Here is a 17,480-nt window from a genome sequence, read left to right as displayed (position 1 = left end):
ATGAGTATTATGAAGATAAAAAGATGGCACAGTCATTTGAGGATATCAATATACAAATCCTAGATCCTCCAACATAAGATCAGCATTGCTCTATAAAGTAAGAAACAATGAGAGCAAAACGATATATGGACAAAATATCCTGCTGATGTATCATTTTAAGATTTAAATGTAGCGGCAAATCATAGGACTGAGTGATCTCTTTGCATTTAGAAAACTAGGTTATCATTCAGAGAATTTAGGCTGGCACTGTGTTCCATAGGTTTCTAACTTTTTATACTTCAAAATTGGAAAAAACAGTAGGGATGTATCATCTACTTTTTTCTAGTTGAGCAAGGTGGCAGTAGCTACATTAATTTCTTTTCTTTCATGCCTATATATATATATATATATATATATATATATATATATATATATATATATGAAAAAAATGAGACCAACATAGTTTTAAATAATGCACACTGCTTGTTAATTAGGACTCTTGTAAATTTATCATTCATGCACAACAAATAAAATTAACATATCAATCATGTAAAACACATTGCAAATTGTTGGGTATTAATCCTGCTGTAATTGTTAATATATGCACAATAATTCACCAAAGCACCAGAGGGCAGGACAAGAAACAATGGTTGGAAACTGATCAAATAGAGAAGTAACCTGGAATTAAGGAGAAACTCCCTAACAGAGAGGACAACTAAACAGTGGAACAGCTTGCCTTCAGAAATCGTGAGCGCTCCATCACTGGAGATTTTTAAAAAGAGGCTAGCGGCTAGACAGTCACTTGTCTGAGATGGTATAGGTCCTCCTGCTTGAGCAGGGGCTGGACTAGAAGACCTCCAAGGTCCCTTCCAGCTCTATTCTATTCTAATTCATGCAGGCATAAAACTTTATCATATTATGGGATCTATGAAACAGAACTGTAAGAGCTGAGCTTCATCTCTACTAGTATGTAATCTGAAAGCATGCTGTACTTACTGAATTACAAATTACAGAAGAACAACGATCAGAGGTAGGGTTTGCAAGAGGCAACAACTAACAAAATGTGCATCATGATGCAACTTCACTTTCTTACATATTTCCATGCAATGTCAGGAGACAAGTACAAAAGGGCAGAGTTTAGTTTATGATGCTACAATTTTGTTTTGTCAATTCTACACCATTGTGTATAGGAACACAAGTATATTTTATGGGGAATTTTAGTTTTTGAAACAGACTAAATTTAGGCTTTTTATAGTAGATTAGAGTCTAGCAAGGCAGGCCTGTGAATATTTAGGATTCTGGTATACACCTAGGATTTCACATGGAAAAATAAATGTCTTCAATATAATTGTAGAGCAATGATTTTTTTTTCAATATAATTGTAAAGCAGTGGCCTCACTAGTCGTATTTCATATTCATATACTGAATTTTAATTTATCATGTCACTAAATCCTGACCTGCTTTTCTTTAATCAGTGCAATAAAACCTATCATTTCAAATATCTATTACCTCTGCTTAGATTTTAATCAGGTTAAATCATCAGATATAAACATATTGATTTTACTATTACATCTCCCACAAGGGCCTTCATGCATTTGCCAACAAGAGACCTGCAGTGCATTAAAATAGTAAGTAATCCTCTAAACAATCAAAGGAGGTATTCATTCCTGTGAGAGCAAAGCACTTAAGCACAGGAATTGGTCATGGGCAGAGCAGCCTGAGTAATATTTGCAAAGCTTTGTATACGGCTGAAATCCTTTATATCAGCAGTTTCCAAGGAAATAGCAGTGCATATGTATTTATGATCAGGAATTGACTCCAACTGTTTTTACAGGGCTACAAGCATTTTGTTTCAACTGGGAGATCAAGCTGTGGAATTGTATAGGCAGTAACCCTAGTCTCTTCTCCACAAGAGTACAAAAACATTTAAATACATTTATGATTCCTAATTGTGGCTTTATGTTGCTGCAGTTGAGTATCTTATTTGTCCTTACTAGTACACTTCTCAATATACTAGGTGGACTGACGAAGGCAGTAACTGTGCGCATGCATGTACCTATTCTAAGAGTTCTGTTTAAAAAAATGTAGATTCTGAAATCCAAATTCATTCTTAACTTGCAATTAAACACCTAGCTCCATTTTTATACGTTATTTTCTTAGATAATCCTGTTTTTCCCCCTCTGAAAGATAGGAAACCTTTTTCAAATGTTCCTTACTTTGTAATTTGGAAAACAAACTTTTGAGATCACTGAAAACCAAAACCAAAATGTAAATTGCAGAGCTCTCTACAGGATGCCAAGTATTACCACTCTTATTAATTAGCCTCACAGCCTGATCCCCAACAAAATCAATGGCTAAAGACTCTATACCTTGAGGAAATAAAAAGATTGAAGGTGACTTATTTAGTAACCAACATTAGTTATGTAAAGGCTGATACGAAATTTATAAAAGGTAAGGGAAAAATATGGACAAATCTATTGTCATTCTATACTTGCTGCTGAAAACTATGGTCCTTCCAATGATTTTGTACAGTATATCTACAATTATGACACTATATTTGTAATTCTATAAGTTGTGTTGATATATACTGCAAATTTATTTGCTATTAGTATTCCTTTACTTTCTTAAGATGTACAGGAGCAAGCCACATATTGCAATGCTGACATTTGTGTGTTCTCATCCCTGATGTTATCATAATTTGCAGAACAGCAGAAAGGAGAAACAATATATTTAAAATAAATTAACTTTTAAATATATCAAGGAATAAGCAAATTCTGATATCAGAGCTTTGGATGCAATTGGTTTTTTTTTTTTTACTATATCATGTCTATTATCCTTTTAACTCTTATAGAATTCTTTACAAGCAGTAGAAGTATAAAGGTTTACACAAGCCCCCCTTTGCTCTGATTGCTTTTTAATCTTGTCTACTATCAAAAACTAACACATGTTCTTCCAAAAAAGCCATTATAAGAATCCCATTTGTTTTGTGGTTAACTAAATTTCACATGATCCTCAAGTTCTGAATCTATATGCCAGGCAGATATAGAATCTTAAAAAACAAATCAGCCAGTTCTTCTTGAAAAAGGAGAGGCTTTTGTATACTAGTTACTTTAATAAATGATTCTAAGCAAGTATTTGAATCTTAATCTGGGTTTATTTAAACTTTATTAGATTTATATCTTTATATCTTATTTTTAAGGCAAGCTCAGTCATCCAGTTCAATCCACATCCCATCTTTTCACCAATTTTTGAAGCTGTTAAATGAGGAAAGAAACATTTGAAGTTTTTCTTCATTTCTGATCCACCTATTACCTCAATGTACTTGTACAGTACTGTAATCATAAAAGTGCAACATGTGCTTCTGTTAAGACTCTAAGGCTATACTTTAAAAAGAATCCCCTAAGCTTAGACCTCTACAAAGTGACTGATATGATGAGAACAAGGCATGAGACTGGAGGATTTACTCAAGCTTGACTTTGTACATTTTCTCTTTTCCAGTGCTGTCTAATTGCTGTGTCTGTCCCTATCATAAAAAGGTTACATAAACTTTTTTTATTTTTGCAAGCAATTGTTTCCTACTGTAAAATACCTGATTTATTATTTTCATATTCACGCATGCTATTTTGTCTGCAGACCCCTTAATATAATGAGTTTTGTATACTAACATTTTTTTCAGAACCCTGCATGACAAAATCTAAAAAAAACCAATGTTGGTTCTTTAAGCGTATTTGAGATAAGATCGTATCAATATATCAACAGAACAATTTTTTCTGCCTATGTATAAAACTCTGTACCTGCATAATGTAACATTTGTGTCTCTCTGGTCTGAGAGCTTAAAGGATATACTATTCTGAGATCACTGATATCCAATCTAATACTGAAAGAACAGAAGGTCACAAACTAAAGTTTTTTTTAATTTTTCTCCAAACTCTTACCCCAATTCTTCATTATTATCCATAACTTGTAAAAACATATATTCAAATAGGATGATGACCCAAGTGAATAATCTGGGACACGGCTGTTAATGTAAGTCTTACAAAGCAATTAAAAAGTCACCTGGAAAGAAAATAATAAAAAGCTACAGCTGGATTCAAGTACGCCATAAGCAGCATTTGATAGGAAGTTAAGTTATTCAATGCTATTGTCTTTCACAAATTATTGCTGGAAATGTATATACTTAATGAAGAGGAAAACAGGATACCCTTTGTCCAATTTCAAGTCAATAAGAATGACTAGTATCAGCATTGATGGAAAAATCAAATAAACATTCTTTTTTTCTTTTAAAGGTAGAAACAGATGTTTAACCACTTTAGGGAGTAGGGAAACAAAACGAAACTGTCCTTGTTTAATAAACAGAAATCTATATGTTAGGCTGTGGAGATTGTCCCTAAAGACATCAGCACCCTTTTTGTGGCTGCCACAAAAGTTGGACCCATTTTTTTCCCCAAAAAAGTTTTGAAGATATTGGACGCAAATGGCCTGGAATAATCTACATGTCACTGAGCAAGAAGGATGCAGGGAAAAACTCCTTTTAAGTTGAAAGAAAGTATAAGAATATCTATTCTGTGTATTATAAGCCAACTGTGAATTGAAATTGAATATTCTCATAAAATAAAAAATTAATAAATAAAATTTTAATTAAATAAACAATTCCCAGCTCTACACATCCAAGTTCTTATCAGATGAATGGACCAGTTGTTTCCTACCTATTGAAGTACTATTTCTAACTATCATGTTTTTCCCGCACAATCCTATTCCATACAACCTATCCATTCTATCATACCATTTATTCCATCCTATTCATTCTATTATTATATAGGCAGCCCTTGTATTAGTGAACTTATGTCAAAGATTTTATGAGGTTTACACATTTCAAAGGGAAGCAGGGAAAAAATATAAAAAAGTGTGAAGAAACTTTGATACAAAGCTTAAGTATTCATCTATGGATTCTATCTGTATATTTTGATTGATATTCTAAATGCACAGAGTGGGGTTAGATATGCAAATTACACTGGGAGAAAAAAGCTCTATGAAAATCTCCCTTGCATAAACTGCCATTACTTTATTTATTGTATTTGTATCCTTCTGCACTCCTCAAAAACTCTAAGAGGTTCACAAATATACAATTAAAATATTAATGGTTGAGATTAGAAAATATTTCTATATAAAACATAACCAACTCCAGTTCTTGGCAAACTGTGAAATGCTATATGCAAATAACAGGCTTCTCCCATTGTAAGCTAATTTGAAGGAAGTATGAGTGCAATGAATTTTAGCCTTAGATATTTGTTGTCATTTCATGAACTTGAAAACCTTCCTATCATATTTAGCATATGTCTCAAAGCTACAAAATTAAAATTACTTTGCAATTAACCTACCTGGCACTGAAATCTATCTATAAAAAAGTAATCATTTTAATTTCACCTTTCGATTGCATTTTTAATTCTCAAAGTTAATCACGAACAGGGCAGTACATTGACTACCTCAATTATTTTTATCAATAATAGACCCAGAATTATATAATAATGGTCAGTAAAAAGCTATTAGAAACAAAATGAAAATAATGTGCAATTTTGCAAAGAATACTTGTAATACAAGGGGGGGGGGAAAGAAGTTCGACTCTAAAAGCTAAAACAAAGAATTAACCTACAGCAAAGTGATGCTTCCAAAGAACTAGTGAAATTTGTCAATAAAATTATCTTAAGGATATAAATTATAAAGAGATAATTTCAGCATACTATTATTATCAAATACGGGCTAGTGTATTAAATTTGCTGTATTATGCAGAACTTTGAATTGTCAATGAATTCTAAGTAATGGATTTACTCATATAATTTTTAAGGTACCCTTGCAATAATCAATTAATGCTGTTTTATATTCTAAAAGGTAGACCTGTCTTTCTGTATGTCTCTCAAAAGGTTTTTTTGCAGAGACAGCTTTTTGGAGTATCAGAATTTTAGTGTAAATTAATGATGTAAATTAAGTAGAGCAGCTGATAAAATTGCAACATGCTTAAGAAATGATATATTTTAAAAAGAAAACAGAAGTTCAGATTTTGCACAGACTTAGTAAGGGAGCAGGCTGGAATTTAATGAGGCAAGGCAATGGTGTGGTGGGGAATCAATATAGTAGTCATAATCATATCATCAAAGATATTCAAACTTGTCTAGATCTTTGAATAAGAAGGCATCTAAAAAGGAGTGGGGTTCCAGTATCGCAATCACAGCCACTATTGTGAGTTTTGTGATGCCACCATGGACAGCTCAGTGCTGAGGTTTTCAAGGTTTCTCCCAACAGCTCTTCCAGAGATGTAAGATGGAGAAATTCTCTCTTACTTACTTTTTCTTAAAATGAGAGGGGTTAAATCAGGGGTCTAACCAACCCCTGGGTTGCAGCCCACTAACAGATCTTGAGCCCTTTTGAACCGGAGCCGCGGAAATGGTAGGTGAGAGTGCTTGTGCGTAAGCAGTGAGTGCAGGTGTGCACACTTGATTTGTGCAAGTGGCGGGTACATGTGCCTGCCACTCATGCAAATGCAGCTGCATGTGAGCACTTGCCTGACGCTACACAGAACCATTCCCTTTCCCCTCTCTAGCTGGTCCGCAAAGACAGAAAGATTGGGGAACTATGAGTTAAATTATGTTTTGCAAAAGTCAAGGATTCTCTCCAAGCTTACAGCATAGACTTGAATGCACACCAGAGACCTGAACTGCAAATGAATTACAAAGGAAATATATTTAAAAGCTCTGTTCATTAAGAATCAGGGATGCACAACTTCTTTCAGGTCACAGATAATACTTGACCCTTGAATGACATTTTGGGGCCACTCAAAGAGATAGCTCAGAGTCAATAATGAATATAACCAAATTTATATTGATTAAGCTTAGTTAATCTGATCACCTCACTTTTGCTTAATATTTATCTTGTTTTAGACTAAAATAAAAATCTGGAGATAGTTTTCAAAGGTTGTTAGGTTTTCTTGGTTGGCTTATGTCCATAGATTGAGTACTTCAGAAATAATGTTCTTTCAATTCCCAGGATTCATATTAAATGGTCAGACAATGCTCAAGCCTCCAATGCCCCATTTCTTTGTCATACGCTCTGCTGTGTCCTAACAATGTGCCATTATATTGGTATCATTTTTTAATTGTCCCTCAGCCTTCAAGCCAATCTGATTATGAAATGTTTCCCAAAGTATGATTTTTATGTGTTATGAGAAAGCAAACGTCTTCTGTACTGCAGTCCATTTTTAAAAGCATGTCTTTCTCCTCAAATAATTGAACCAAGTAGGATTCTTGTTTTGAAAACAACTGCTTTTGACTGATAGATTTCTAGAACAGTAGTTCTTCAAATCCTTTCAAAGAAGCCTCAAGGCAGAAGTAAATACAAGAAGATCTCAAAAGAGATCCGCCAAAGATAGTATTATTTTACTGCTAATATCTTTAGTGTCATTCCCAGCCCCCACAAAGAACTAGAATATTCCCCAGCTTTGACATTTTATGGCAAAATTCCATAAACCAGTAACAATTCAGGTGTGTCTATATGTGCAATGCTTTTTAAAAGCTTAATAAAATCTTACATGAAGATTGACTATTTTTATTTAGAACATTTTACAGAATAGCCAAGTTGCTCGGATGGTGAAACTATGTGAGCTGGAAAGACACAAAGAGACATTTAGCTGTTAAAAGATAAATATTATCTTTCTTCCCAAATAATTTAATAGACTTGCTTAAGCTATTAAATACAAAACTGCACTGTTATTTGTTAGCTATAGTTGCGTAGTTTTTTTTGTATAATATCTAAGTTCAGGTTGCTATTCAAGGAAACAATGCATTTAGGAAGAGGGTTTAAAAATCCTTCCTATGTCATTTTATTCTTTTAACTAATACAAAGAATATATTGCATTAAAGCACATCGTAAAAGCCTCAATGACTTTGCTGACTATCATGAAACTCTAATTCTTTAAAATTAAAAAAAAATCTTGCATAAAAGAACATTCTATGTAAATGTCCCTATGTATTTAAAAAAATGCAAAGCAGGGTGCAGCCATGTAAACTGACTTGGATGAAAAGTATCTGATAAAGTTTAAATAAACTGTGTGTCTCTCCCCACCTTTTGGATAAAACTGATTAATTTACAGGGAGGTAAATTATCTACACTAGACATATCAAACACAACGTCCGCGGGCCAGATGCGGCCCGCAAAGTGGTTTCATGTGGCTCATGAAGCCATCCTGGAAACAGTGAGGAAACGGCCCCCACTGCCATGGCCCTGGCCGGCCGGGAGCCAATGTACAATTTTGTGGTGGCCATCTATGCTGAAACATGTTCAGTCTTAACTCCACAAGGCTGTCTGGAAACAGTGAGGAACCAGTCCCTGCTGCGTCGGCCCCACCCCCTGGCTGCATGCTGGGGAGGTGTCATCCTTTGTGAGAAATGCACCATCGCGTGGAAGTGGCAAGCAAATGGCCCTCGCCTACTTCACATATCTGGCTTGATGGGCTCCAGGGAGGGGTTTCGGCAGGCAGTGGGGCGCTCCCCTCACAGCGCCAAGACCTGAGCCGGGTGGCGCGAATCTGATGAGAAGTGCAATGCTGCCTAGCCCCCAGCCTGCCCAGTTTCAGCAGGCAGCAAAGTCCAAAGCTGGCGAGCTTCACACTGCCCGGCTCAACCTCTCGGCACTGTGAGAGCGCCCCGCTGCCTACCGAGACCAGACAGGCTGGGGACTGGGCGGTGTCATGCTTCTTTTGGGATTTGCGCCGCCCAGTTCAGCCTCTTGGTGCTCTAAGGTGAGCGCCCTGCTGCCTGCCGAGACGGGGTAAGCTGGGGGCTAGGCGATGTCATGCTTCTTTTCAGATTTGGGCCGCCTGGCCCAGCCTCTTGGCGCTGTGAGGAAAGTGTCTCGCTGCCTGCCAAGACCGGGCAGGCTGGGGGCTGGCCGGCATTGTGCATGTAACATCGACTCTCATGCTGTTCATGGCATCCCGTCCACCAGACCCCACCAAGCCAGATATGTGAAGTAGGTGAGGGCCATGTGCTGGCCACTTCCAGGCGATGGTGCATTTCTTCAATCCTCACGAAGGGTGACACCTCCCCAGCTGCGTTTTTTGCATGTTTTTCTCCCTCCCTCATCTCAAATATTTTCCCACCACTCTGTACTTAGGAAGCAAGGAAGGAAAGAAGGAGAGGGAGGGTCCGAAGTCCTTCCTTGGTCCTGCCCTGCTGCCCTTTCACCATCCCCTTGCCCCCTCCTCCTGACCTATCCTGGGTGTCTCCCATCCTATTACTAAGGAAGCTTTGGATACAAAACTGGGTCTCCTCCCATGGAGAGGGAATGGGCCTCCCTCTGACTTTGCCCTCGTACCCATCATGAGCAACCTGGCAAAGGAGAGCAAGCACAGCAGCAGCAGCCTTGAGGAGGAGTTAAGTGCAGCTGGGCGCTCCCTTGGGGAAGTGGGGCTGAGCTTGGTGCTATGGGTGCTTGAGGGCCAGGCTGGGTGTTTGACCTCTGCTGCCCAGGACTCCGGGCAGCCTGCACCACCATCCAGCCCCCCCCGTATGGCCTGAGAGGAACAGTGAGGCTCCTCCAGTGGACCATGTCTTGGCACTTGCCCTGGTTCCACGCCCTTCTGCCAGAGACCCTCAGATCTGTCCCACTCCTGCCCAGGCCCCCACAGGTACCCTTGATGTGAACGATGTAGAGCTGGCCACGTCTACCCAGTAGGCCACACCCATTCCATCCATGCCCACCCAGTAGACCGCACCCACCCTGGCCACCCCCTCCACCCCCCTAAGGGAAATTGCAATGCTGATGCGGCCCTCAATGAAATTGAGGTTGACACCCTTGATCTACACCTGTTATTTTTTTCTTTTTACAACCCTATAGTCCTTTCATTCAGGGTAGAGTCGGGGCAACAGGGTGGAGCTGAGCGTTTACTGGTTGGATGCCCTTCCTGATGTTCACAGCAGGTATCTTTTTTTCTTTGTGCCCTAGGAGAGAAAGATCAGCTGCTATATAGGATTGAACTCTCAAGTGGGAGGTGAGCATCTTCACTACTAGGCTACCATACTGCTTCCCAGACCTATAGCACCAATTATTACATCAGCAAGTTGAAACATAGGAACTGTGATTATTCTCATGCTATTTTATAAGAACTGTGATTATTCTCATACTATTTTAGGAGCATAGATTCAGTATCCTTCCAAAATTTCAAAATTTTCTCATAAATAGAGAGTTGGATTGGGTCACTTAGGCTATTAAGTTCCACCGTCTGTTCAATACTGGAATCCAAATTACAGCATTCTAAGAAATATCTACATACTTGAAGACATTCAGTTGTTTGGACTCTACTACCTCTCCAGATAAATTGATTTTACATTTAGGGAAAAAAATAATGAGTAGGCCATTATCCCATGTTTCCTCATACAGAGGATGGAAAGAATCTGTTATTATTAAACACAGTAGCAGCAAAGGAATGATCTATCTATTCAACAACATTAATATTTGTCTGGGTTCATAAATTGTCCCGTGATCATATGTACTGTTTGGTTTTGAGTTAGCTCAATATGGGAACTCAAACACTGAGGTTTGTAAATGTGGCTTATGATTTAGTATGTGGTTTTAACCAAGTCAGTTATGATGTATTCATCATATAATGGTTAAGCAAACTAGACTTAGTGAAATATATGAACCTAGCCTTTGGCTCTTCAAAGTTTGGACCTAAATGAGGATTGACATCCCTCTCCCCCATATCTCTTTTTTTTATTGGGCCCCTGCAGGCCAGTTGTTGTCTATGGCAATTATTTCCAGGAACTAATAAAAAGGGAGAGCCATTTAGTCATTTCCACTCTTTCTACTTCTGCTAAAGGAATCTTTAGGACAAATTGCAGTATCTGAGCTTTTCTTTCATTATCTTATTTTATAAAGTTTGGGAATTCCAAGGCTGGTGGAAGAGGTGCAGAATAGCTTTAGTTGCTCTCAAGTTACCAAGAGTAGACTTGATGATTTATGTTGTCATGGAGTTTAAAAATAACCTTGCAGCAGCTGAGAAACCTCGATTTGAGTATTTTAACTGAGAGAGGGGAAGTGAGTAGCAGCCTTCAAGAAAATTCAACTTCTTTTTTTACCCAGGAAGGAGTGGTATGCAATGTGGACAGGTCTATGTTAGTGAAATGGGCCATGCATTGGTTTCTAATTATTATTTAGATTTTGGAGATGTGAAGGAATTAATTTGTCTAGATACATTATTATTGGTTACATAATAAGCTAGAATTTTTAGACTAGATTTGGCTTTTTATCCAACTATCAAGTTATTTTTATTATCTCAAAATTACAGTAAAACTATCTAATACTCCTATCTCCTATTTTCCCCACAACAGTAACTGTGTGAGTTGGGCTGTGTGTGTGTGTATATAGCAACTCTCCAGATATTCTCTCAGAACCACTAACTAGCTTTTTGGACAGAAAAGTCAGGAAAATGCAAGGCAAGCAATATTTGGGATCTACCACAGATTCTTTACTCATTCTTCACAGACTATATACAGCTAATGCTAAGAGTAAACTGAGAAGAACAATTATGAGAATATGCTTGTTAAAAGGTGGAAGGGTCATGGACCAGCTTGTAAGGCCTGCTATGAGTACCAACCAGACCTTCAAGTCCTTTATGTAAAGATCTGAAAAAGGCCAATACTGTACTACAATTATTGAGTAGCCTTTGAAAGCATTTTGTGATCTGAAAAGTTGCTAAGATAGGCTTTACAAACTGAAAAATATTGTTATGCGAAGATTTTTAATAGTGGCAAATATGGGATGGTGAATCAGAGGTCCTGCATGTAGTATAAATCCAATTCAGCGTTCCAATCTCTGCCAAAAAGTTCATAATAGTCAAAGTTCATAGATTAAGAGTTTGGCTAAGGTTGGTTTCAAGGAAGACAACAGTCTAAATCAGGGGGTGTCAAGCTCGCAACGTCATGTGATGTGTCGCGATGTCTTAGTGTTTGAGCTCAAACAAAGGCTTCCGTTTCAGACGTTCCTGCTCTCTACTCAAGCACAATTAATGGTATTTAGGTTGAATTATGGTTGCTGGGCTACTTGCAACTAACAGTCTACTTAAAATAACAAATTCTGAATAGATTAATACTCACAAAGCATATTTCTTAGCAATCTGGCTCTGTTCTGCTCTGTGACACTTAACTTGGAAGCAGATGCCCTCTTATAGCTTTGTCTTTTTCCAGAGTCTGAATTTAGGACCGTGGTGGTAAAAGCAATTCTCCTAAGATCTCACAGCAAGACTCACCAGGATTGGCTTGCCATATTTTCTATTCTTATTCAGAAAACTCCTCTAAGAAGATCACAAATAGATATTTGAGTTGCAGATCTTCTCCAAGTTTAAGTTTTATGCTTGCAGATTCATATTTGCTTGAAGCACTAGCCTCTCACTAGTCAGTTTCATCTCTAGCTCAATATACCCTTTATGACTGTTATCTTGTGTGGGTGTTCTATTCAACTATTGATAAATAATTTGTCTAATGGGGAATGCCATTGTGCCTTTTCACAGCTTCCATGTTCTTTTTCATTTAAAAAACAGGATCTTAGTTGGGTACATATATCTCTTTATTCCTAATCCCTGTAGAGCTTGCAATGATTTTTCACTTCCTGTTGCACTTTCTCAGGCCTCTCTTAAATCTGAAGCATATCCTAATTTGCCATAAATCGTTTATTAGACAATAACATATAGGCTCTTGCTTCTTGTGCACAATAGATGTTAAAACTTATAACAATATCACTGTTCAGAAAATAAAATCATTCCTTTGAGGTACTTCTATAAAGTACACAGTCATCTTCATTGGACCTGATTCATATTAGTTAGAATGAAGCTCTAACGAAACTCATATTAGTTAGAATGGATTTGCTCTATTATTATATTTTGGAAGGAGGGCATTCAACCTAGTATCAATCTCATATCTACAGCCAGCATACATAATTTTTATATCAACATTATAATTGATAATTTATATGGTTTATAATTCAGAGTCATAAAGATCCACAATTCAACAGAGATTCCAGTTGGTGCATGATTAAAAAATACAGTACTTAAAAAACAAAGCCAATAAACTTAAAAATGGAACTAAAAAGGAGGAACAATGTACCATACCCCAAATAAACACTGCAAACCAAATGAACACACTAACAATGAGCTTTAGGGGAAAACAATAACAGGCCTTTAAAGATTGTATTCTAAAGGATTGCAAGGTTGGAGTGAGCCAAACCTCTAGCAGAGATGCTGTTCCAAAGGCAGATGTTGAAATAGTGGAAATACATTTCTTGGGACCCAAGAGATAACAGAGTAACCTTCTCCTTCCCAATTGGTTCATAGATGATAAGCAGAAATACAGGTAGTCCTCATTTACAGCCACAACTGGGATCAAAAATTTGGTTGTTAAGCAAAAGGGTCACTAAACGTGATTGTCCTTACAATCTTATTTCAGCCTTCCTTCATTTTGCAATTTAGCAAAGGTTATAAATGCAAAGATTGGTCACAAAGTTTCTTTTTCATTGCTACTGTAGCTGCAAACGATTGCTAAATGAAGCAGTCACTAAACAAGGACTGTCTGTAATGGAAAAGAAGCAATCCTTCAGAGCCAGAAACTACATTATGAAGGACTTTATAAGTGATAAAATAGCATATTAATGAACTTAAGGGAGAATTTTTATAAAATGTTTTATAGATGGCACCTTGATCCACAAAAAATGTCTCGTATGTATCCCGACTTACAGCCCAAATGTTGGAGATGTGGTTGTTTGGATGCTACTTATTACCATATTTGGTGGTCGTGTAAAAATATAAAAGCCTTTTGGATTAAGATATGGTGGAATATTCAAAGAATTTTTAGAAAGAGGGTAAAATTTACCCCACAGCTGTTTTTGCTAGGTATTGTTACCGATTGTGATACTAAGGAGGTTATATTGATGTTAAATTTAATTACAGCCACAAGGTTGTTAGTAGGGCAATACTGGAAGAAGGAATCTTTGCCTACTTTGCAAGAGTGGTTTTTTAAAGTATCCTATCTGGCGGAAATGGCAAAGATTTCGGCTTTTTTAAAGGATCAATCGCAAGAGAAGTTTTTTGTGGTATGGGAAAAATGGATAGATTTTATACAACATAAGTTGGATATAAAAATATTACTTAGTTTATCAATAATTTATATACAAATTTTAATATTTTATAGATTGTATTATTTTTTCTTTTTCTTTATATATTTTATTATTATTTTATTTTCTTATATTTCTTTTCTTCTTTCTCTTTATTCTTCTTTTTTTTAGGTATTTTCTTTTTTTTCCTTTAATATTTATCTCTTTTATATATATATATATTATTGTTAATTATTCTATTAGTAGTTTAAGTAATGTATTTAGACTTATCTATGGTTTATATATATTTTTTTTTAAGAATTCAAGAAAATTTAATTAAGCCTATATTCAGCTCTGGGAAAGTTGAGGGAGGGACTGGGAGGGTTGGGGTGGGTTGGGGAGGGTTGTTTTTTCTTATTTTGTAAAATTTTAAAAATTTTCAATAAAAAAAAAATAGCATATTAATGGCACCCAAAGCTTAATGACAATCAGCACAATTTATATGGCAAAGGACAGCTTCACGCAGAACATGCTCTGGGGCTTTTTGTCAGTAAATAAATAAAATGCTGCAATGATGCACATCTGAGATTAATAATGGAAGACTAAAGTGAAGGTATAAAAGTGTAAGGTATAATAGAGGAATCAGCAAACACAACATCTATTAGATGTTTCCTCAGATAGTATCCATGTACTTCAGTTTGCAGAGGCTTGAGGAGAATTTCCTAGTCAAAAGACTGCCCAACTCCAGTCAAAGAATAAAGAACAAAAGAAGAGAGAGAATGGAATTTTTAAGCTGCCATCAGCTTTAGAAAATATTCTGTGTAGACATGCATGTTTTATCTGTCTCAATCTTCCCACTGTGGTACAATTTATTTGAATGTAATATTTTCTTTCTACACATTAAGAATGACAATCCAATACATCAGGAGGGAATCCATGTCAGACAAGATTACTCTTCCTATTCTCAAGATAAGATTTTTGAAGATTACTGTAGTAGTTATGCAGCTCCGGTATACAGATTACATTTTTATTTAGTGTTTTGGAGAATAAAGTTATTACATAGATCAGGGCAGTTATTTTTACTATTGATAGGTACAACTGCTTTCAGAATAATAAGCCCTATAAATTTTTACCACTATGCCCTATGCATTTTTTTATTTGAAAAGTAGCTTTGGAAAAAAAAACCCACTAACTATACTGTATAATATCCTAATATTCTGATAAGCAGACCAATGAAAAGCAAAATGCAACCAAAATAATTAATCTGAAATGATTCCACCAACAAGAAATTCTGCAATATCAAATGTTTCAAGGCAAAAACAGAAATAACAATGCAATGAATGACTACAACTGGGAAAAGGTATCTCCAAAAGGAACAGATGCATCCCAAAAAGCAATTAGTCTCACATAACAATTTGACCTATATGATCCTTGATGCCTTTTCCATGGCAGCTGCTACCCTATGAAACCGTCTTCCTCCTGAAGTTAAGCAACCATTCTATCTGCCTATGCTTCCAAAACATACGGATGAGTCGGCTTTTCCTCCAAATGTTGGGATAAGATGAGGCAACTGAGATGTTCAGCTTGTGCCATGTTTTTGTTTTCAATAATGATGGCGTTGATAGTTTAAATATGGTTTCTATGTTGCTTTTACTATTGATATTTTTAAATACTTGTTTGGAAACTGGCCAGAGGTTGGTATAAGATGTCTGGCTATATAAATGTTTTAAATAAATATAAAATTTCCTTGATGTTTATTCAACTGCAGAAATATAGAATGTGGATTCTCAAAGCCCTGCTTCCTCATAATAGAAAACAGACATGGGAAGTAACAGGACATATAGGACAGAGGCAAAATTTTCAAGTCAGAACATGCAATACTGGTTATAGTTGGCTCTGCTACAAGTCAAATGGGGCGGGGAAGAGGAGCGGTCAAGCCACACCTGAGGAAGATTCACATGCTTTTGTGTAAAAAGCAGAGAGAAAAATATGAAATTAAATCAGCCCCAATGCTTGGCTTTGAATGGACTAAACAGATGGGAAGTGCTTGCTTTAAACATGTCTTTATCAGCAATATAATCCGCTATGAGTTGAATGGAATTATCTCAAAACCTTTTAGAGCCACTCTTTCTTTTCTAGCAGAAATGTTAGTTATGAGTTCCATTGTGCCAAGGACAGACCAGTCTTTTTCCAGACACTTACCCTCTGACAGCATGAATAAGTCTCAATGATGGATAGGCAGTTCGCACTTTCAATTTATTCTTAAGGATTAATGCATTAACCCACTCCACATGCTTCTCTCCGCCTTTGACCATGAAAGCAGGGATCCAAAGGACACTGTCATTCAGCATAGATAGTCTGTGCACAAATTTTTCTCTGTCACTCTCATTCCGAAAGCCTCCAAATGCTCTTTGTACAACTGATGGGTTCATGGTAATAAAATCTGATTTAGTTCCCACGTCTGCAGCAAACTCCACCACAGGAGCTAGATTGCACCTGAAGAGGAAGAGATTAATGGGGAAAAAAAAACGTGAAACATTAACTTAGGTAAAAACATGCATGAAATAAAAGCTGAAAATGAAAAATGCAAGGCTATTTCAGAGTGAGTAAAAATCCCAGGACATCTCACAGGTTTAAATTAACCCTGGGCTGAATAAAGCTCTGTCCTCATCATCTTAAGAATTTAGGTGGAGTCCAGAAGCAATTTCAATTTTGCTGATACCAACAGATACAATTTATTTAACTGTGGACTTAAATCTCACTAAATTCTGCTTATTTACTCAGTAAATGGAATACCAATCTAAAGGACATTCCTAAATAATTCAAGTAACAAAGAAAGTCTTACTGTGCATGAGATGCAGTCATCAAACCAAAGATTTTCAGCTGGCATACAGTGGTATACTAGAAATCATATTCCAATAAGAGGCGAAAATGATATAAATTTGGATGAATGAAAACTAACAATACAGTTCATGGGTTTATTTCTCTTCTGTAAAACTATAATTCAGTGGAAATTAGTGGATATGCATCAAGGGCTACACTGTAAGTTTTGAGGCTTATAGCCATAGAGCTTTTGAGTTGTGCAATCTTGTACAAAATGGTCCTTTTATGCCAACAAAGTGCTCCTTTATAGAAATACATATACATATGCAATGTGCAGTTAATTTCAGGATCGATACGAACCTAAATTGAGAATCCTCTAGATGAGCACTTTGTGACTGGATTTTCAGAGCCTAATGAATTCAGTTTAGATACAGAACTATGAAAAAAATAGTTGCTCTTATAATTTGTCGGTATTAACTAATATTCCATAAAGCCTAGAATGCAACTATGTATAGGGTAGTTTCTTTTCCTCTTTTTTATCATCATAC

At 36.5% G+C, this 17,480-nt stretch overlaps 1 protein-coding gene across 1 annotated transcript in view; it reads right to left on the bottom strand.

Moving 5' to 3' along the window:
• Positions 1–17,480, bottom strand: part of ST8SIA4 (ST8 alpha-N-acetyl-neuraminide alpha-2,8-sialyltransferase 4) — an 81,593-nt gene that overhangs the window by 19,037 nt on the left and 45,076 nt on the right. Inside the window, exon 4 of the mRNA XM_039338638.1 lies at positions 16,312–16,605. Within this exon, the coding sequence (XP_039194572.1) occupies positions 16,312–16,605 (294 nt within the window). The remainder of the gene's footprint in view (positions 1–16,311; positions 16,606–17,480) is intronic.

This window comes from Crotalus tigris, unplaced genomic scaffold, assembly GCF_016545835.1.
Source record: "Crotalus tigris isolate CLP2741 ecotype Arizona unplaced genomic scaffold, ASM1654583v1 scf7180000017710.2780689, whole genome shotgun sequence".
Taxonomy (NCBI): Eukaryota; Metazoa; Chordata; class Lepidosauria; order Squamata; family Viperidae; genus Crotalus; species Crotalus tigris.
This window is presented reverse-complemented; position numbering and strand designations above follow the sequence as displayed.